Genomic DNA, 21,021 nt, shown 5'->3' with positions numbered 1-21,021 from the left:
TTGTGCACATGAAGACTTCCCAGATAGAACACTGAGAGTCACTCACCGTCCAGGCCACCAACATAACACCACTCATGCCAGCTGGAGGAGGCTCCAGATCCCTTTGGCCAGTGAAGTTTTGGTTGGTGAGTGAAAATTCTAACTCATTAACTTGAAAATGAATGAGCTTCAGTGACTGCTAAGGCACCATGGACTGAGCTGTTTAATTTCCATTCCAGCTCTGGGTATGAAGATTTCTCCATCCTTAGCCACCCAGTGACCATTATTTACCCATTTCAGCGCTGAGTGGGCCTGCCAGGATTTTAAGCAGCTAAATGGTGCCTAAGAGCTCAGGCTCTGTAGTCAGGCCACCTGGGTTCAAATCCTGGTTCTATCACTTATTAGCTGCGGGAACTAGGACAGGTTTCCCAACTGTTCTATGCTTCTCTTCTGTTTCATCATCTGTAAAATGGGGAGAAGAGTAAGTCCTTCACAGGGTTGTTGCGAAGTTTAAAAGATATGATTTGTGCACCGTAATCTCAGAAATCACCACTAAAGAACTTATTCATGTAACCAAACACCATCTGTTACCCAAAAGCCTAGGGAAATAAAAAATAAATTTAAAAAAATATGCAGAGTGCTTAGTACAAGGACCACACATAATCAAGACCCAACAACATTTAGCTATTAATTTTAATATTATTTTATCAGACTTTTATTTTGTGCCAGGTGCAGTGGCTCACACCTGTAATGCCAGCACTTTGGAAGGCTGATGTGGGAGGATCACAGGAGTTCACCAGCCTGGCCAACATGGTGAAACCCATCTCTATTGAAAATACAAAAACATTACCCAGGAGTGGTGGCACAGGCCTGTAATCTCAGCTGCTCGGGAGGCTGAGGCAGGAGAATCGCTTGAACCCAGGAGGTGGAGGTTGCAGTGAGCCGAGATTGAGCATCTAGCCTGGGCGACAGAGCAAGATGCCATCTCAAAAAGAAAAATAACAACAAAAAGACTTTATTTTGTGCTCATCGTAGTCACAGCATCCTTGTTGAGACTTCACAGCTTTGTGTATAGCACCAAACAGAGGTGATATAAGCAAACAATTGGATCCCACAGAGAGGGATACAAGCAAACAATTGTTTAGCACCTTGTAGTTTACAAAATATGTTCATGCGCATTATCAACTGATACCACCTGAGGATACGGATGTGTCAGCCAGAATTTAAAGGAGGGTGGAAAGTCAGCTCATATCACACAGTCAATTTAATGAAGTGGCATCAAAATGTAAAACCATGTTATGTTCGCGAGTAATATGAACAGTAGGCCTTCCTTATCTCCTGTCCCCCATGCCACCTCTGGGTTGTACCCATCCCTCAAGTTCACATTAGAAGGCCAGGGATGCTACTGAGCACATATCTCAGGACTGCAAAAACAAGTAGAAAGGTGTTTATGTATGCATTTACTGGTTAGTTGATGGAGACAGAGTCTTACTCTGTCACCCTGGCTGGAGTGCTGTGGTGTGATCTTGGCTCACTGCAACCTCTGCCTCCCAGATTCAAGTGACTCTCCTGCCTCAGCCTCCCGAGTAGCTGGAATTACAGGTGTTTGCTACCACACCCAGCTAATTTTTATATTATTAGTAGAGGTGGGGTTTCTCCATGTTGGCCAGACTGATTTTGAACTCCTGACCTCAGGTGATCTGCCCCCTTGGCCTCCCAAAGTGCTAGAATTACAGGCGTGAGCCACTGTGCTTGGCCTATTTTTAAAGTAGTATCAAAATGTGCCCACATGACAACGTCGCATACCCATTTCTCAACCAAGAGGTGCCCCAGCTGGGCCCTTCCTCTTCTGCGTGGAGGTACATCTGGAGGTAGGCAGCTCCTGAGGATGTGCGCCCCTGAGGCTGGGAAAGGTGGTCCTAGCACTCCAGAGCCAAACTAAAAAGAATGCCCCCCCAATCCCTAACACATACTGTTTGCAGGGCATCCAGGCTCGTTCCTTGGCCACTGGAGGCCTTGCCAACCTGGAACACAGAAGAGGCAATCAACATTAATGGGGGTTTTCTATTTAGGCATTCTAATCAACATGCAGAAAGCCAAGAGGGTTGCAGGCTTATAAAGCTCAACCTTATAATTTATGGTCCATGTGGTGCAAGGGAGTTCAGAGGCATTTTTACATAAGCTGGATGAAAGGAAGAGATGTCTCCAGCTCCCCGCTCTTCTCCACCCACATTCCTGACCATCCAACACACTTCAGCGAGGAAAAGGGATAGAGAAGGCGAAACGAGGAGAAAAAAAGAAGAGAAACTCCCCTAGATGCCTGCTGTGTTCAGAAACTGGAGTAGGAGAATGGAAGTCTCCAAGAAGAGCTGCTGGTCCCTTCTTGCCCTGGAAGATGGGCTTCCATGACTGCCCACCAGCCTCCTCCTCTGGGTGTAACCGAGCACCATGGCGGAGCCACACTTCAGAGAAACACACTGCCTGTTTTTAACATTAAGCACATCCTAGCCTGTGGTTTGTAAGCCACATATGGTCCTGGGAGCCCCAAGAAATAATGATGAAAGAAAGTCATTGAAATCTGGACATAGAAGCTCTGTGAAGCTATATAGTGGCTCTGCAAAGTATATTAGCTGTCCAGTATTCACTGTGTTGCCATATGCCCAGCATCATGTGATGTCTTTCGTCTAATCCTCATAACAGAGAGGCAGTTTTTTTTTTTTTTTTTTTGAGATAGGGCCTTTCTCTGTCACCTGTGCTGGAGTGCAATGGTGAACAGGTCTCACTGCAGTCTTGACTTTCTGGGCCCAAGTGATTCTCTCACCTCAGCTCCCCAGGTAGCTGGGACTATAGTCATTCTCCACCAGGCCTGGATAATTAAAAAAAATTTTTTTTGTAGCGACAGGGTTTTGCCATGTTGCCAAGGCTGGTTTTGAACTCCTGGGCTCAAGCAATCCACCAGCCTTGGCCTCCCCAAGTCCAGGAATTATAGGTGTGAGCCACCACACCTGACCCAGTGAGGTAGCTATTACTTTTGTCTTATAGATGAAGATACTGAAGTTCAGAGAGGTCACACTCCAAAGTCAGGCATGGAGCTGAATTTGAACCCAAGTCAGTCTATTCTACAGCCTAGGTCTTAACCATTATATGCACTATCTCCCAGAGGAAAAGAATGAGAGGGAAATGCTGAAAATATGAACAGTCCCCTCCTCCTACCCACTATTTATTTATTCAGTGCTCAGTAGAGGCAAAAATTGAGAAACCTTCCCTTCTCATATCTGGCCTACGGTCTGGGTGGTTTTCTTTTCTTTCTTCTCTTGGATTTTTCTGAGATGGGGTCTTGGTCTGTTGCCCAGGTCAGAGTACAGTGGTGCCATCGTAGCTCACTATAACCTTGAACTCCCGGGCTCAAGTGATCCTCCCATCTCAACCTCCTGACTGCCATCATATCCAGCTAACTTTGATTTTGATTTTTGGTGGAGTTGGGGTCTTGCTGTTATCCAGGCTGGCCTTGAATTCCTGGCCTCAAGTGATCTTCCTGCCTTGGCCTCCCAAAGGGCTGGGATTACAGGCATGAACCACTGTACTTAGCCTGGATCAATTTTTAAAAATTTAAATATCATTGAATTATTTTTGACAATGATCAGATGCCTTTTTCTCTAAGAAACAGATTAATAATAAGAAATATCCTTAAAGATGCATCTTACAGAAGGGGTGACCCTGAAATCTAGAGGTTAGGGATACTTCTCAAGGTCACACACTTTGGTGATAGCACTAAATGCTTTTGCCTCCAAGGCCAGATCTAGGCAGCAAGCTGCTTTACAAATTGAAGCACCAATGCCTCTGCCCCTAACATGGATAACTGCTTGAAGGGGGATGACCTCTTTTTGTGCACTAGAGATTTTAACAATACAACCCAAACTTAGCTGAATAGTTTTTAAACAAGCTTCTTGTGATGAGTGAGTCTTCTGATTTCCTCTGCCGTCTTCCCATCCCACAGGTCAGAGACCTGTGCCCTGTTGGACTACGAGGCTCCTACAAAGCTCCTGGTATTTAGCTGAAGTGGCGATGTTCCTCTCAGTCTGGGGCAGATGGTTATCACCAGGCCAGAACCTGCTGTAATTTACTTTGGCCTCCCACACTAATAGTGACTCTTCTGTCTGCCAGCTTGGCTTTGACAGCCTTCTACAATCTGGACTCACTCTACCCAGTTCGTTTCTTCCTTCTATACATGTAGAACAAATCCTCATGTCCAACAGGTGTCCTGGGCTCACCCCATTTCTGCCACAGAAATATCTTCTCTGCTTTTGCCATATGCAAATCATTCTTCAAGGCATTGCTCAAGGTCTTTCTGCCCCCAAAGACTGCCCATGTACCGCCCACTGGTTTGCCTTCCAAATCTCCTTACATTTATATTCTCAATTTACCTAAGTTAGCCCTTAACAGGTTTCAGTATATTTCTCCAAGTGTAATGCAGACTCCTAGAGGGCAGGCACACAAGTGTTCATTAATTCGCTAGAGGCTTTTAGAAGAACCTCATAAAGTGAGAAAGAAAAGAGAAATATGGTTGCTTCCAGTCCTCAAGGAAGACAGAGTAGCTTCCAGACATACGTGGGACATAGTGGGCCCTCAACAAAGATTTGCTATATTGAACTAACAACATATATGCCTCTTATTACAATTACTTGCTAAGTCCCATGAGAGTTATCAAGTGCTGTTACAGGGAAAGTATCATCAAAGAGGTGGCATTTGAACCCTATAGGCTTTAAGGACAGGGCATGGTTTTTGTTTTTGTTAACAGAATTGGGAGGAGGTTACAGACAAAAGAAACAGCATCTCTACCACACACAGTGCCAGGGGCACACAGTGCCAGGCACACAACACTCACCAGGAACTGGGGAAAACAGTGGAATTGAGTTCTGTCCCTGCCCCGACACCAACTAGCCAGAGTGAGTGCGCAAGTTGCTTAACTTCCCTGGGCCCAGTTTCCTTCCCATTCTGAAGTGATTAAGCTGCACAGACACCGGAAAGAAGCAGACTGAGAGAGGTTCGAGTGATGGCTGTATGTGACCTTGGGCCAATGCGAAGCCGGCTGGCTCAGCCTCAATATCCTTCCTACAAAATAGATAAAATAATTTCTACCTCTCAGGGCTTTTGTGAGGGCTTCAGAACATATGTGAGTCGCTAAGCACACAGCCCAGGACACCTAGCAATACTAGATTTCTTTTTACAAAAGTAGGGGTGACAAGCCTGATCTGCCTCTTTCTGCGTAGCTGCTGCTGGCTCCCCAGCACCCATCCCAGAGCCTGTCCTGAGCAGGGGCCGTGGACAAACTTCATGACCCCCCAAAGAGAAAACAGAGCCAAAGGAGCTTCGGGTAAAAGTAAAGAGCTGTCCACAGCAGGCTAACTTGGCTAATGGGGACGCTCAGTGAAAGCATCCCCTTGAACAGACTCACCGCAGTCGAGAATCTTTGTTAACTCGCATCAAATTTATGCCTCCGAAGCTGGTTGGTTTGTGGACAGCCCTTTGTGCCTCCGCCTTCAAACCCAAGACAAGGGACAAAGCCCAACCCCGTGGCGGGCTGGGAGGGTGAAAGCGGGGGGATTCCCTCAATTCCCAGCGGACAGAAAGGGGGATCCGTTTCCACCCCGACTCCTACTCCCCGGGCCAGGGCTCCTTGGGCGCCCGCCTTCATGTTTTTCCTCTCCGCACAGGTCGAGAGGGAGAGAGTCGCGCTTGGCCCGCGGCGTAGGGTCACCCCGGCTTCCGTCCCTCAGATCCCGCCTGGCCGCTCAATCTCAGCCCCCATCGACCCTGTTCGGCCGCCCGCCCCGGCTCGGGTCGACTCGGCCCTCCGCCCCCGGCCTCCAAGGAACCCTACCGGCCGCCCACCCCACCTCGGCCGCCTCCCCTCACCTCCCCTCGCGGCCACATCGGCGCCCGCCGCGGCCTCCGTAGACCCCGCCGAGCCCCCGCCCCTTGTCCCACCGCCCCCGCGCCAGCTTCCCGGCCCCCGTAGACCCCGCCCGGCCCTCCCTCTGCGGGGTCGTGGCGGCGGGGAGGAGGGGCCGCCGGGCCGGCGTGCGTGGCAGACTGTCCCTGCTCGGCTCGCTCGGCCTCCCTTCCCGGGAGGCGGGGTCGGCGCCGCGGCGGAGGCAGGCCCCCTCCTCCCTCCTCCTCGGCCCGGCCTCCTTCCCCGCCGCGCGTCCTCTCGGCCGCTCCGACGCCAGCAGCGCCCGCGTGCCGCTCGCCCAGTCCCGGGGGAGCCCCAGCAAGTTTCCCGGGCCGCGCGCTGCGCTCGCTCGCTTCCCTGCCCGCGGCCCGAGCCGCTGCCGCGCCCGCCATGCCCTCGGCCAAACAAAGGGGCTCCAAGGGCGGCCACGGCGCCGCGAGCCCCTCGGAGAAGGGTGCCCACCCGTCGGGCGGCGTGGATGACGTGGCGAAGAAGCCGCCGCCGGCGCCGCAGCAGCAGCCGCCGCCTCCCGCGTCGCATCCGCAGCAGCACCCGCAGAACCAGGCGCACGGCAAGGGCAGCCACCGCGGCGGTGGCGGCGGCGGCAAGTCCTCCGCCGCCGCCGCCGCCGCCTCGTCCTCGGCGTCCTGCTCGCGCAGGCTCGGCAGGGCGCTCAACTTTCTCTTCTACCTCGCCCTGGTGGCGGCGGCCGCCTTCTTGGGCTGGTGCGTCCACCACGTCCTGGAGGAGGTCCAGCAGGTCCGGCGCAGCCACCAAGACTTCTCCCGCCAGAGGGAGGAGCTGGGCCAGGGCTTGCAGGGCGTCGAACAGAAGGTGGGTATCCCCGACCCCCCAACTGTCCCCACCGACTGCGGCCTCCGGACCCGCGGCCGGGCCCCCTCGTGCTCTCCGGCCAGTTCCTATTCCTGCCTGCCCAGGCCCCGAGGCAGGAGCCGGCCGCTCCTCCTTGGCGGGTCCTGGCCTGGACACCCCCCTTTATCCGGTCCCCTCATTCCGAGACAGTCCCCAGACCCCCTTTGTTAATGGCTGCGGAGGAATCGGCCCCGAGGGATGGGCCGCTGCGAGGATGGCCAGGCTGGCCTGGCAGGGTGGGCCAAGGGCCTGTCACAGGGCATTAGCGGTGACCTGTAAGGAAGCCGGTAGGCTTCGGGGAGCCCATTCTTTTTGGATTAGGAACCGCTGAATGGACAGAGTTGTCTGAAAAGGAGGTTGGAAAGGAAGCCAGTGCATCCCTGGAAGCCTCAGGCAAGGCCCCACCTCAGCTCTGCCAGTGGGAGACATCTGAGCGGGTTTTTAATAGACTTGGAGCTGGCTTTCTTATGCATTTGTGGGATCAAATGAAATTTGATCTTTAGGTCCCTTCTCCTGTATTGGACTGGCCTGCCCAGGTGGGCCTTTGAAGTAGTCCTACTATAGCTTTTTTTTTTTTTTTTTTTTTTTTTGAGAGGAAGTCTTGTTCTGTCGCTTAGGCTGGAGTGCAGTGGCTTGATCTTGGCACCCTGCAACCTCTGCCTCCCGGGGTCCAGCGATTCTCCTGCCTCAGCCTCCCGAGTAGCTGGGATTACAGGGATGCGCCACCACGCTCGGCTAATTTTTTTAATTATTAGTACAGACGAGGGTTCACCATGTTGGCCAGGCTGGTCTCGAACTCCTTAGCTCAAGTGATCTGCTCTCCTGGGCCTTCCAAAGTGCTGGGATTACAGGGGTGAGCCACCGAGCCCAGCCCTACTTCAGCTTTAGGGGAAGGGAAAGGCCAAAAACGCTAGATCATACTGGTGAATAATACCGATAGCCACATTTATATGGTGTTTAGAGTGCTTACTCACATAGTATCTAATTCTTATAGCCACGTTGGGAGGGAGATAGGCTAACGGTTTTGATTGCATTTTCCAGACCAGAATATTGAGGTTTAGAGAGAGGAGTGAGTTGACAAAGTTCCCAGCTGGTGAGTGGCAGACACATGAGAATGTCTAGGCCACTGCCCTGTTCGTTCAGGGTCCACAGGGGTCCATTTCAGGTGTGGAAGGACCCAACTCTCAAGGCGAAGGTCCTTAGCTTCCACCCTTCTGTGTTTTTTTTTTTCAGACCAAGTATGGCCCCTTTGATCTCATTCACCCTCCATGATGTCATTGCTCAATGAAAGTTGCATGCAAGACTGAAACAAAAAAAAATCCCTCCACTTCTGATTCCCGAGCCTGTGCCTCCTTTTCCCAGCATACTGTCTGTCTTGACAAGTTTCTACTTTTGTTGAGTGTGCGGGAATAGGAATTTCCTCTTAAAACTGGCAGAGCATGCTGGGTATGGTGGCTCATGCCTCTAATCTCAGCAGTTTGGGAGGCCGAGGCGGGCGGATCATCTGAGGTCAGGAGTTTGAGACCAGCCTGGCCAACATGGTGAAACCACGTCTCTACTAAAAATACGGAAATTAGCCAGGTGTGGTGGCCTATACCCGTAGTCCCAGCTACTCAGGAGGCGGAGGCAGAATTGCTTGAACCTGGGAGGTGGAGGTTGCAGTGAGTGGAGATTGTGCCAGTGCATTCCAGCCTGGGCGACAGAGCGAGACTCCGTCTCCAAAAAATAAAATAAAAGTGGCAGAGCAACTGGAATGAGTCAGAGCCTGCTAAATGCTGCAGGCCAAGGGAGGTGACTTTCTAAGGGAATTAAGTAGGCAGTGCTGCCTTGCCTATCTGAATGTCAAACCATTCTTAAAAAATAGACATACTGCTGGAGTATAATCAGTAGCCTCAATTTCTTCTCTTTCATCCACCTACTTACTAATCAATCATAATATTTATTAAAGTCTGATAGTTGTATGGCTCGTGTAGGCTTTGTGGGAGCCTATGAAGGAGCAAAGACTCTAATCATTTGTGCAGCATATAAGGAGTTGTCAGTTGAGGTTAACTCCAGCGAAAGTTCAATAAGAGGGAGGGTGTGGAATTTCGCCTGTATCCTGGTGGCCAGGGTAGTGCCAGCCATCTAGTTGGTGATCGATAAATGTTCAGAGAAGGAATATGATGAACATCCTGGCAGGGGCACTATTTTGAGCATGTGTGAGGGAGAGGAGGTGGCCACCCTACTCATGGCAGAGTCACATTTAGGAACTTGTGAGAGAGGGGAGGTTGGAAGTTGAGGCCAAAATAGAGAATCCAGGTTAATTCTCTCTGCTTTTCCCTGCCCCTCCCTTAGTCCCTTCTTTTTGGTTCTTACTCCTTCTCCATCACAGCTATGCATATAGATCACTTTCGTCTTTGGGGCTCAGTTTTCCCATCCACACAATGAGAAGAGAGCTCCATCCAGACTGTTAAGAATCCTCATGGCTCTAAAATCATTGTAATAGTGACCACTTTTCTCTCTCTCTTTTTTTAAAGTCAAGTGAAGCAGTGGGAGTGGAGAACGAACAAAGAAATCTGTAACTGGTTGTGATCAATTAGTTGTAAACACCACTGCACTCGGACCAGCCTTTTTTTAAAATTTCATAATTTTTTGTAGAGATAGGGTCTTGCTCTGTCACCAGGCTGGAGTGCAGTGGTGTGATCATAGCTCACTGCAGCCTTGAACTTCTGGCCTCAAGTATTCCTCTTGCCTCAGCCTCACAAATAGCTGGGACTACAGGTGTGTACCAGCACATCACATCCAACTATTTATTTTTAAAATTTTTGGTAGAGACAGGGTCTTGCCGTGTTGCTCAGGCTGGTCTCAAATTCCTGGGCTCAAGTGATCCTCCTGCCTTGGCCTCTCAAAGTGCTGGGATTACAGATAAGAGCCACGGCACCTGGCTGACCACTTTTCTTTTAATTTAGTAGTGTAATAAAACTATCATTTAATCTCTTATATTTATGGTGCACTTATTATGTGCCAGGCACTATGCAAAGCATTTGAAATGCAACATCTTCTGACTCTCACAACAACCCTGAGAGGTAAGTAGTATTATCAGCCCTCTGTTGCAGATGAGAAAAGTGAGAGGCTAAGTAACCGAGTGGTTATACAGCTAATAAGTGGCTGGGCTAAGATCCAAACTGTTGTCTTAATTCCTAGGACACTTAACCACTCCACTGTTTAGCCTAGTACGTAGTAGGTGCTCAGTAAACATTCCATTGACTTGAAACTCAGAACATGGCCAAAACAGTGTTAGGATTTGCCACAGAATGTGGTCACTCTGTCTGCATCTTTGGGGTGGCCAGTAAATAAGTTATTTTGCACTGAGGAACAAGTCGTGATTGGTTCTCTCACAGCCTAAGTTTGAACCCCTTTATAATTCTTTTTGACTTAGTGGGGGGTGGAGTTTGGTTCTTAGCAGGGAAGTGTACTTATAGTATTATTCATAATTGGTATTCACCGTGGGCCAGGCATGCTATTAAATGCGTTATAGTCACGATATCTGTTCTCCCAGCCACCCTCTGGGTGGGTACCATTTAGTAGCACCATTTTGCAGATGAGGCAGCTGAGGACTGGCTATGTCACTCGTTCAAGGTCACACACAGACCATAAGTGTTGTAGCTGGAGTTGGGTGCCCACGTGTCTCTTGTTCTCCAGATGTCCTTATTACTGGAGAATGGCTCAGATCTTCTGAGTGACTGTAGCACAGGCAGAGGGGCTGGCCTAGCCTTACTCAGAGGGTTCAGCGGGCACAAGTGGGTCGTGGGCTTCAGAAGGTGTTGGCAGTTCAGCTGTAGGCACTCTGAAGAGCCTGTGTTGCCCTGGCAGATCCAGTGTGATATAAAGCAATGGTAGGAGTAAGGCTTAGGCCTGCTGGAGACAGTTTAATGAGACTTGGACTTACTTGTGGAAGGGTAAGTTCCCCGATCATATTTCTTTGTTTTCTCCTCTAGATTCTCTGCATAAGGAGTCAGGGTTTCAGGAGTTGGCAGCCCCTCTTCCAGCCATTCAGTGCACTTTGAAGTCAGTGCCCCTGCCTGGGCATATCACATAGTGGTTAAGAGCTCAGGTTCTGAAATCAGGCATTTTGGGATTTTGATGTTTGAGCCTACCACTTGCCAGGTTCCTCATTTGTAAAATGGAGATCGTTGGGAGCCACCAACTCATGAGATGATGATGAGGGTGTAATGAGATTATGTGTCTCAAGTCCTTCATACAGTTATTGGTACATCGCAAGTGTCCTGTTGAATGTCAACCACTGCTAACACCCAGTCCTCCCACCCTAGGCTGTAACCTCCTTGAGGGCAAGGATCCTAGCCATCATTTCATCTCTGGCATCTTTCCTGGTGTCTGCCACTTAGTGGGTATCCCATATATGTTGGAACCCCTGAGAACCTTACTCTAATCTGTCTTAAAATAGACGGATGGAGCTAGACTGGACTTTAGAGACCTATTTGCTACTAGATGAGGAGCCAGGACTTGGAAAGTGAGTGTGACTCTTCGTGCTTACAGACCTGGTTACTGGTAGGGCTGGTGTGAGAGCCTAGATGTGCTGTCACATCCCATTTCAGTTTATCCTCCTGCCTTTTGGCATTGGGCTGGGGAACAGATATTTCCAATGCATATTGATTATAATGAGTTATTATAATGAGTTATAGAATCAGGGTCTCTATAAGATCCACACATTATATTTGACTGAAAAATCTCTCAAGTTTATTTTAGATAAACAATATGATATATAACTCTTAGCATGTTCCGTAGGGGAAAACCGTGTTCTTTTTATAGTATTGGGGGTTGGGTATAATTTCTGTTCTAGTCTCCTTCCTAACCATTTGTGAAGAGCCAGCTCAGGTCAAGGTTGACAGGGATCAGAGGAGACATGGACCAGCTCATCAGGCTTTGCTTGAATCCCTTCATTCTGTGATTCCTTCGAAAAACACTGGATGAAAGCCTGCCTTGTTGAAGGTACCGTGGTCACCTGCTCACACCTCTGTTCTGAGTGCTATGCTTAGAACAGGCAGACACTGTGATTTAATAACCTAGTTTCAGAGATGGGCTCTCTTTAGTACCCTCACAGAGTGTCCTTTAGGACTCCGGTTGCATTTGGTTGGGTAGGGAATTTGTCTAGTATTCTGGAGCCCCTGAGAACCTTACTCTAATCTGTCTTAAAATAGATGGATGGAGCTAGACCGCACTTTAGAGACCTATTTGCTACTAGATGAGGAGCCAGGACTTGGAAAGTGAGTGTGACTCTTCGTGCTTACAGACCTGGTTACTGGTAGGGCTGGTGTGAGAGCCTAGATGTGCTGTCACATCCCATTTCAGTTTATCCTCCTGCCTTTTGGCATTGGGCTGAGGATGGTGCTGGGAATCTGCAGACTCACCAGGTACTTCAGAAGAAGTGGGACATAATCACAATGATGATAGCTGCCATGTATTGAGCATTCACTGTATGCTGGGCACATTTTAAGTACTTGATACATTAATAATTCACTTAATCCTCCTACAGACAATCATATGAGTCAGGTACTGTTTTCCCATCGTTCACCTGAGGAAACCAAGGAACAGATAGGCTAAATAACTTCCCCAAGACCACACTGCTGGGAAGCATCGAAGCTAGGATTTGAACATAGGCAGTCTGGCTCCAGAGTCTGTGCTGTTTTATTTTTTAGCTTCTTATCATAGCAGTGTTCAAGTGTAAACAAAGAACAATATAATGAACCCCAGTTTCAAGAATTACTGATGTTTTGCCATTCTTGTTTCATTCCATCAGCACCCCTCCCTCCACTCTGCCATTTTTTTTGGCTAAAGTTAGAAGTGACTCTGAACCACTCTCTTGCCCTATGGGTGCCTCACCTGGTCTCCCTTGTTATCCAGGTACCACTGGTGTTGAGTGGCCATAGTGCAGGCAGAGAGGCTGTCCTGTCCTGAAGCCAGAAGATTCACCAGGCAGAAGTGGGTCCAGGGCTTCAGGAAATGTTGGCAGTTTAGCTCTAGAGCCTCTGAGGAGCCTGTGTTGTTCTGAGAGATCCAGGGGATAGGGAATTAGGAATTAGTTTTAAAATGAATCCCTGGCTGGCATACTCAGTTTACCCAAAGCATTTTATGATTTATTTCTAACTGATAAGGGTTCCTTTCCTTCCCTTTCTACTCCTTTCCCTGTTTCTTTTAATGGAACACAGCATATCATCCCCAACAAGGTGTATAGTAATTCTTGAATATCTGACACTCATTCTGGAATCACATTTCCTTGATTATTTTAAAAATCTTTAAAAAATTAATTTATTTTAAAATTTTTTGTTGTTTTAGAGACAGAACCTCACTCTGTTGCCCAGGCTGAACTTGAATTCCTGGGCTCAAGGGAACCTCTTGTCTGAGCCTCCCAAGTAGCTGGGACTACAGGTGGACACCACCAGGCCTGGCTCAAAGATATCTTGTTAACAGTTGGTTTATTCAAATCGGGATCTCTATAGGAGCCACACATTATATTTGATCAAAAAATCTCTTAAATTTTGTTTGTAAGTTTCCTCTCTTTCCTTCTTTTAAAATGCCACTTAGTTGTTGAAGATGCTGGTTCTTTGTCCTGTAGAATTTTCTACATTGTGGGAATGGCTGGTTGCCTCTTCATGATATCTGTCTCTCCTGCATTCTTCTGTGAATTGACGGTTTTAGACCCAGGGACTTGATAGAGTCAGGTTCTTGTTTTCTGCTCCCCCCCCTTTTTTTTTTTGAACAAAGCATTAAAGGTGGCACCATGTGGCACATCAGGCTAAAACTTACCAGGTTATTAATCTTTGTGTGGTCTAGCCTCTCAGTATATTGAACTGGCTCTCCTGGGTAGTTCTTGGGTCAGACCTTATTTAGGGTAGCATTGATTTACAATGAATGTATTGTGGCAAATGAGATCACAGTACTTTCACAAAGCTAGGGAATGCTAAGGAATCATCTGGTCCACACTCATATTTTGCAGGTAAGGACACCGAGATCCAGGGAGGACAGTGGCTTGTTGAGAGCCAGGTAGCTAGAAGTGGTGAGCAGAGACCTGGACCCTTGTGAGGCTCTTTAAATTGCAAGAGCCAGAAGCCCAGCCCAGAGTGGCTTAAAGAGAGCGAGTAGTTTGGCTCAAACTAGAAGGTCCAAGAGTAGATTCCTTGAGGTACAGCCATATCCAGGGATTCAGATGATGTCCTCAGAACTTGATCCTGCCATGTCTCAGTTCAGCTTCCCTCTGCTGGCTTGTTAGACTAGTGCCTCTTGTGGTGTTCTGAGCAGCTCCAGGCTTACCTCATCCTATACCCAGCAATCCCAGTGGGAAAAGAGGCCTTCTTTCCCAGTGGTTTTAACAGAAGTCCTAGAATTTTGTGAGGCCACATGCCCACCCCTGGGCTAATTACAGTGGCTCTGGGGGGGGCCAGTGGAAAGAGCTGATTAGTCAGGCTTGGGTTATAAATCATCCCTGGAGCACTAGGAGGGGACCTAGGGTTGGTACCCAAAACCACATAGACTATGTGTGGAAGGATGTTTCTTTGAAGGAAAATTGTGCCATTCTGGGAAAAAACAGGACCTGGAGTCTGGGCAGACAAAAAAAGTTGTATCATATGAAACTCATCAGCTCTTGTCAGCAGTTAACATCTGGATTTTGATTACAGGTGCAGTCTTTGCAAGCCACATTTGGAACTTTTGAGTCCATCTTGAGAAGCTCCCAGCATAAACAAGACCTCACAGAGAAAGCTGTGAAGCAAGGGGAGAGTGAGGTCAGCCGGATCAGCGAAGTGCTGCAGAAACTCCAGAATGAGATCCTCAAAGACCTCTCGGATGGGATCCATGTGGTGAAGGACGCCCGGGAGCGGGACTTCACGTCCCTGGAGAACACGGTGGAAGAGCGGCTGACGGAGCTCACCAAATCCATCAATGACAACATCGCCATCTTCACAGAAGTCCAGAAGAGGAGCCAGAAGGAGATCAATGATGTGAAGGCAAAAGTCGCCTCACTGGAAGAATCTGAGGGGCACAAGCAGGATTTGAAAGCCTTGAAGGAAGCTGTGAAGGAGATACAGACCTCAGCCAAGTCTAGAGAGTGGGAAATGCAGGCCCTGAGAAGCTCCCTGCAGACTATGGAGTCTGACGTCTACACGGAGGTCCGCGAGCTGGTGAGCCTCAAGCAGGAGCAGCAGGCTTTCAAGGAGGCAGCTGACACGGAGCGGCTCGCCCTGCAGGCCCTCACGGAGAAGCTTCTCAGGTCCGAAGAGTCCGTCTCCCGCCTCCCAGAGGAGATCCGGAGACTGGAGGAAGAGCTCCGCCAGCTGAAGGCCGATTCCTATGGACCGAAGGAGGACGGAGGCTTCAGACACTCTGAAGCCTTTGAGGCACTCCAGGAAAAGAGTCAGGGACTGGACTCCAGGCTCCAACACGTGGAGGATGGGGTGCTCTCTGTGCAGGCAGCTTCTGCGCGCCAGACCGAGAGCCTGGAGTCTCTTCTGTCTAAGAGCCAGGAGCATGAGCAGCGCCTGGCCGCCCTGCAGGGGCACCTGGAAGGCCTGGGGTCCTCGGAGGCAGACCAGGACGGCCTGGCCAGCACAGTGAGGAGCCTGGGCGAGGCGCAGCTGGTGCTCTACAGTGACGTGGAGGAGCTGAAGAGGACTGTGGGCGAGCTCCCCAGCACCATGGAATCACTCCAGAAGGTGCAGGAGCAGGTGCACACGCTGCTCAGTCAGGACCAAGCCCAGGCTGCCCGTCAGCCTCCTCAGGACTTCCTGGACAGACTTTCTTCTCTAGACAACCTGAAAGCCTCAGTCAGCCAAGTGGAGGCGGACTTGAAAATGCTCAGGACTGCCGTGGACAGTTTGGTTGCATACTCGGTCAAAATAGAAACCAACGAGAACAACCTGGAATCAGCCAAGGGTTTGCTAGATGACCTGAGGAATGACCTGGATAGGTTGTTTGTGAAAGTGGAGAAGATTCACGAAAAGGTCTAAATGAGTTGCGTGTGCAGGGTGTGGATTTAAAGTCCAATTTCTCATGACCAAAAAATGTGTGGTTTTCTCCCATGTGTCCCCCACCTCCCAATTTTTTGTGCCCTCTTAAAGAGCAGTCGTCACTACCTGAACACCAAGGCATGGCATTTTCCTGCCGATTAATTTATTTACAATGGTTACCACATTGTTGTTTCTTGAGTTCTTTGCTTCTGTGTTTGGTTGGTTTCCTGAAGCGCAGCCCCTGTGAATAACAGGTGGCGTTTCAAGGGATGTCTCTAGTCAGAGAAAAATGATAACGGCTTCAGTTGAGGATTAACAGAAGCAGATTAACCTCAAAAATCCTGTCTGGCTGGCAGATTTCAAGTTAAAAAAAAAGGTGGGTTGGGGGACACTTTTCTTTCTAGTTGTCTCTAAGGAAAATTAATTTTACTTTTTATTTTTTGTACTTCTGGCCGAGATTTGTATGAGCCATCTCTCACTTGTCTTCCACTTTGAACCAGTTAAAACTCATAGCTGTCAGCTTGGAATGAGGAGGGGAGAAGCCCCTGGGTCTTTCTTTGAAAGGAATCCGCTGCTTGAGGGCCGCCTCCCTCCCATGGTGTGCCTGCCGTTTCTGTTCCTGAGGCATCTTGTGATATCAGAGGTAACTATGCAAAGCATCCAGACGGTTCTGAATGTGAAGCACTGTACCCAGCAGAGTCCCGGCGCCCTCTGTCCCCCCTGGCCAGCCTGTGTTTTCTCTCTGGAGGTTACCAAGGAATGCACAGGTTTAAAATCCCAGAAAGGGGTGTCATTGCGTTCTTTCAACAAATGCGTTAGGAGAGCTGTCCACAGTGGAATGGGGTGTCTCCCTGGGGAATGTAGGCCAAGTCCCTTTATTTTAACATGATGTCCATGAAGAGGTTTGCTGTCTGGGCAGCGCTGTCTGTTGGTGAGGAGCGTGTGTACTGCGTTTCTGTAATTGTTTGCTGTATCTCCCTTCCCTTTGAGCTGTATTGTTCTTTAATGGCTGTCTTGCCCTTCCAAAAAAAATTGAAAAAAAGAAAAAAACCCCGAAAAGTAAAAGAAAAAAAAAGGTTTTGTTTAGTTTACTGTGAAATGAACTGTATGGCTTATTTACAGTATTTTTAATTCTTAATAAACACTTGAGCTTTGTTATGACTTTTCCAGAGTGGTTTGCTTTCTGAGAATTTTGTAATTATGATGTGTTTTATTAGCATGTGATATTCAGAATTAGCAAATAGGTAAGTTTACAATTTTAAGGCTGTTTTTTCTTTTAATTCTAAAACCAAGATGGCCTCACTCTTGGGCTGGGGACCTCCTTTGATGGACTGTTAGCAGGTGTATTGTTCGATTATTATTTGTCTCCAGCTCTTTTAGCTTCAAGCACAGGATCTCAACCCTGACTACTTATTAGAATCTTCCTGGGAGCTTTAAAAAAATGCCTGGGCCCTGCCTCCACAGATGCCCACTGAATAGGCATAAAGAGGCTGGCACTGGTATTTTAAAGGCTTCCTCTCTGATTCTGATGTCCAGCCAGGGTTGAGAACCAGTGTCTCAGACCATCTTAGTGACCTTCAGCCCTAGAGCACACCTGGGCACGGTTCCTTCTCTGGATTGCCTTCCACCCTCCACCTAATAAAAAGCGCATGCTGTTTATTGAGTACCTGTGTGCCAGGTCTTGTGCTCAGCATGCGTTAATAACCTGTTATTCCTCCTCAGAGTCCCCTGAGGTAGACAGTATCGTTTCCCACTTCACAGAGGGACTGCAGGCTGAGAACCCTCATCCAGGATCATTCGCTAGGAAGTGGCAGTGAGCTTTGAACCTCGTCCTTGCTCTAACTGACAGCATTCTCTACCGTCCATGTCCACTGACACCAGTGCAGGTCCATTCTGCCTGTGGAACATGTACTGTCTTGTTCCAGAGCCTGAGGCTGCAAGAGATTTCTTCTTCCCCACCTAGGGAGTAGAGGGTGGCTAGGACCTGAGGTCCTGTGACTTGATGTCCCCTTTCTGGCTGAAGAGCTCCTCATCTCTGAATTGCTGTCAGTCACTGGGTCCCTGAGGCAGCATCCTCAAAGCTTCATAACTTGGAGGTTGAAGTTTTTTCCGAAGCAGTTAGCAAATCGGGAAAGGCTCTGTAAATTTCTATTTTTATTTCAAAACAAATCATTTTACTTTCTAAAGTCTTAAGTATTGACGTGTATGCTTTAAATGACTGCTTTCACCTTGGAGAGTGTGCAGAACAGCATAAAGTTGCATGCATGGAAAAAATTAAAATTCGTTCCTTCTCAGGCCAGTTGGTTGCATTGAGTGTGTTCTTACTCTGTCTCCTGCTGTCATTTCTGCAGTTGCTAATCTCTGACTATGGGTCGTGTAATATCTTCTCATTAATATTATAAAAGCAAACATTGACAAGTGTCTGATAAATAGAAGTTCAAGTGGTGAAAGTAAAAGGAATATATTAGGAATTCACATATTTCTCATGGTGGGGCAGTTAGAGTCTTATACCAAATACAGCTCAGTCTTGTTAATTCATTCAATACAGTGTCCATTAATTCAACAGATATTTATTGGGTTGATAGACATTTTGCTAAGTATCAGTCAATTAAAATGTACAGGACTAGCCCAGTGGGTGTGACAGTCATGTAACATGGTAGGTGTTATAAAGAAATACAGATATTAGAGCCAGGTGTATTGCACCAAGAGGAAGGAGTGGCCAGTTCTGCCATGGTTGGTCTAGAGGGGGTTAGAACAGGTTTTTGAAGGCCTGGGGGAAGTCCCTTGGAATGCTTCCATGAGTGATGGGAACCTTCAGGAAACAGGTTGCCCTGCCTTTTAAACAAATAATAGACACAAATTACTGAACGTGTTGGTTAAACTGCAGATCCAGCACCAGGATAAGAGGCTGCAGTGAAACTTCTCAGGCAGGACCGACAGCACCCTGGTGAGGAGACTACTATACCACTTACCATGTGGCCTTGGGTAAGTCACTTAGAATGGCAATGGTGTTGATAATTGATGAAGATGATGGAGGTGATAAGCGATGGTTGTGAGCACTGAATGAGGTAGTGTGTTAGGGGTTAGCTTAGCACAGCATCTGGCACACTGTACATGCTTCAGTGATCATGCATGGATCATACCAGAGGTTCAAATATTGAAATACTTTTGTCCTATTTGGTGAATAGCTGCTACCCTGAGCACCCTGCGTGTCTTCTGTCTGGACCACTAAACCTCTTTACAGTCCAGCACCTAATATTAATATTCTAGTATAGCAGAGACCGTAAGACTCTGCTCCTACCCCAGGGCCTGCATTTGTTCTGATGGGTGGGTGCCCATGCTTTACTAGTGGTTAAATATTTTGAAATTGTGACCTCAGTAATTGGCAGGTGTGTATGATTTTTTAAATTTTTTTAAGATGGAGTCTCACTCTGTTGCAAGGCTGGAGTGCAGTGGTGGGATCTCGGTTCACTGCAACCTCCAGCTCCTGGGTTCAAGAGATTCTCCTGCCTCAGCCTCCAGACTAGCTGGGACTAGAGGTGCGCATCACCATGCTCCGCTAATTTTTATTTATTTATTTTTTTGAGATGGAGTCTCGCTCTGTCGCCAGTCTAGAGTGCAGTGGTGCAATCTCGGCTCACTGCAACCTCTGCCTTCTGGGTTCAAGTGATTCTCCTGCCTCAGCCGCCTGAGTAGCTGGGACTGCAGGCATGTGCTACTATGCCCAGCTGATTTTTGTATTTTTTTAGTAGAAACGGGATTTCACCATGTTGGCCAGGATGGTCTCAATCTCTTGACCTCGTGATCCGCCTGCCTTGGCCTCCCAAAGTGCTGGCATTACAGGTGTGAGCCACCTGACTTGTTTTAATGAAGTGACTACGTAAAGAGATGGTAAAACTTGAACCCAGTTCTAAAAAATAAGTAGGGTAGTCAGGTAGCTAAGGAAAAGGTGCTAGGTTTGAAGTTGCCAGGAGAGTTGAGAGGCTGAGCACAGTTTTTGAGGCTGGAATAGAGGGAGCAGAGGTGGGCTGTGCGGTGGAGATGGAGTAGGAGGGCTGATGGGGCCAGGACCTGGAGGCCTTGTGTATCATCCCTGAGAGTCTGGATCTGAACTATGAGGAATAAACGAAAGGGTTAAACTGGGATGGGGGAAGTAACCATGGTCAGAACTGGGTTTTAGAATGCCCTTGCTTCTGCCGCCGCATTGGCAGGATTGGAGGAGAGCAAGACGGGCAGGTGGACATTGGGAAATAGTGGTCTAGGCTGGGTCCAATGTGCCCTGAGGATGAGGGTTGCAGATGGATGTCAGAGATGTGCTAGGTTAGACACTGCTGAATGCATGTAGGGTAAGGAAGGCAGAGGCCTCTAACACAATGGCCCTCCCAGATTGGGAGAGGATATAAGAAGGTGAGTTACATTCATGTTGCCTGTACAGACAGAGCCCATGGGATGGCCAGGTCTGGAGCTCGGATGATAGGCCTGCTTTCAGAATTACTCATCCATACTAACTATTAAATTAAGGAAGTGGATGAGATTGCTTAGATAATTTAAAGGCGATGTGAAGGAAAGGAACCCATGAGAGAATGATCAGAGAGGGAGGAGGAAAACGAATGGGGAGTAATGGTAAGGAAAGGAAGAGCCAAGGAAAGGCCCAGGAGACCAGTCAGCAGCCACAAGCACTGTGGCTTTAGTAGTGAACCGCGCCTCACTGGGTCACAATTCTGCTGAAATTCCCCTAACTCAATTACTCACTTAATTTCTGTTTCCTGACGAGACCCTAACTCGTACCAAAGGCTTCTGACAGGTGAGACATTTTTTGATAAAATATGCTGTCCTCATGGTTTCCAGCAATGGCCATGCCTTACTTTTGAGATTGACACAGGGCCCTGCTTTCAGTAGACACTGAAGAAGCTGAGTGACTTGAGATGGCTTTGCAGAACCAACCCCTTGAAGACAGCATTTCTTCCTGATGCCACCATTGCAATGAAGATAGCTGCCTCTGTTGGGCTGTGTAGCTGAATCTTAGCCTTCCTTCGAATGTCTGGGTCATATCCTGCTACGGCCAATGTGTGATGTCAGGCAAGTACATCTTTTATTTCTCTGTATCTCATGTTCCTCATCTGCAAAATGATGGCCATGGGCCAGACTAGTGGTTCTCACATAGTAACATGCATTGGAGTCACCTTGAAACCTTGTGAAAACACCAATTGCAGGTCC

At 48.3% G+C, this 21,021-nt stretch overlaps 1 protein-coding gene and 1 long non-coding RNA gene across 2 annotated transcripts; one reads left to right on the top strand and one right to left on the bottom strand.

Moving 5' to 3' along the window:
• Positions 1-654: 654 nt before the first annotated feature.
• Positions 655-5,933, bottom strand: LOC128928605 (uncharacterized). Its single transcript, XR_008473955.2, has 2 exons — positions 5,435-5,933; positions 655-2,003 (listed from the first exon to the last, which is right to left on the bottom strand). It is a non-coding gene; the product is annotated as an uncharacterized LOC128928605 (long non-coding RNA).
• Positions 5,934-6,041: 108 nt separating this feature from the next.
• On the top strand, positions 6,042-16,965 carry CKAP4 (cytoskeleton associated protein 4). Its single transcript, XM_035257462.3, has 2 exons — positions 6,042-6,766; positions 14,479-16,965. Exons 1-2 carry the CDS (start codon positions 6,323-6,325, stop codon positions 15,802-15,804), a joined length of 1,770 nt encoding a protein of 589 aa, XP_035113353.2. The 5' UTR covers positions 6,042-6,322; the 3' UTR covers positions 15,805-16,965.
• Positions 16,966-21,021: the final 4,056 nt, after the last annotated feature.

This window comes from Callithrix jacchus, chromosome 9, assembly GCF_049354715.1.
Source record: "Callithrix jacchus isolate 240 chromosome 9, calJac240_pri, whole genome shotgun sequence".
NCBI classification, from domain to species: domain Eukaryota; kingdom Metazoa; phylum Chordata; class Mammalia; order Primates; family Cebidae; genus Callithrix; species Callithrix jacchus.
Note: the sequence above shows the minus strand (reverse complement) of the source record. Positions and strands in the feature narration are given on the sequence as shown.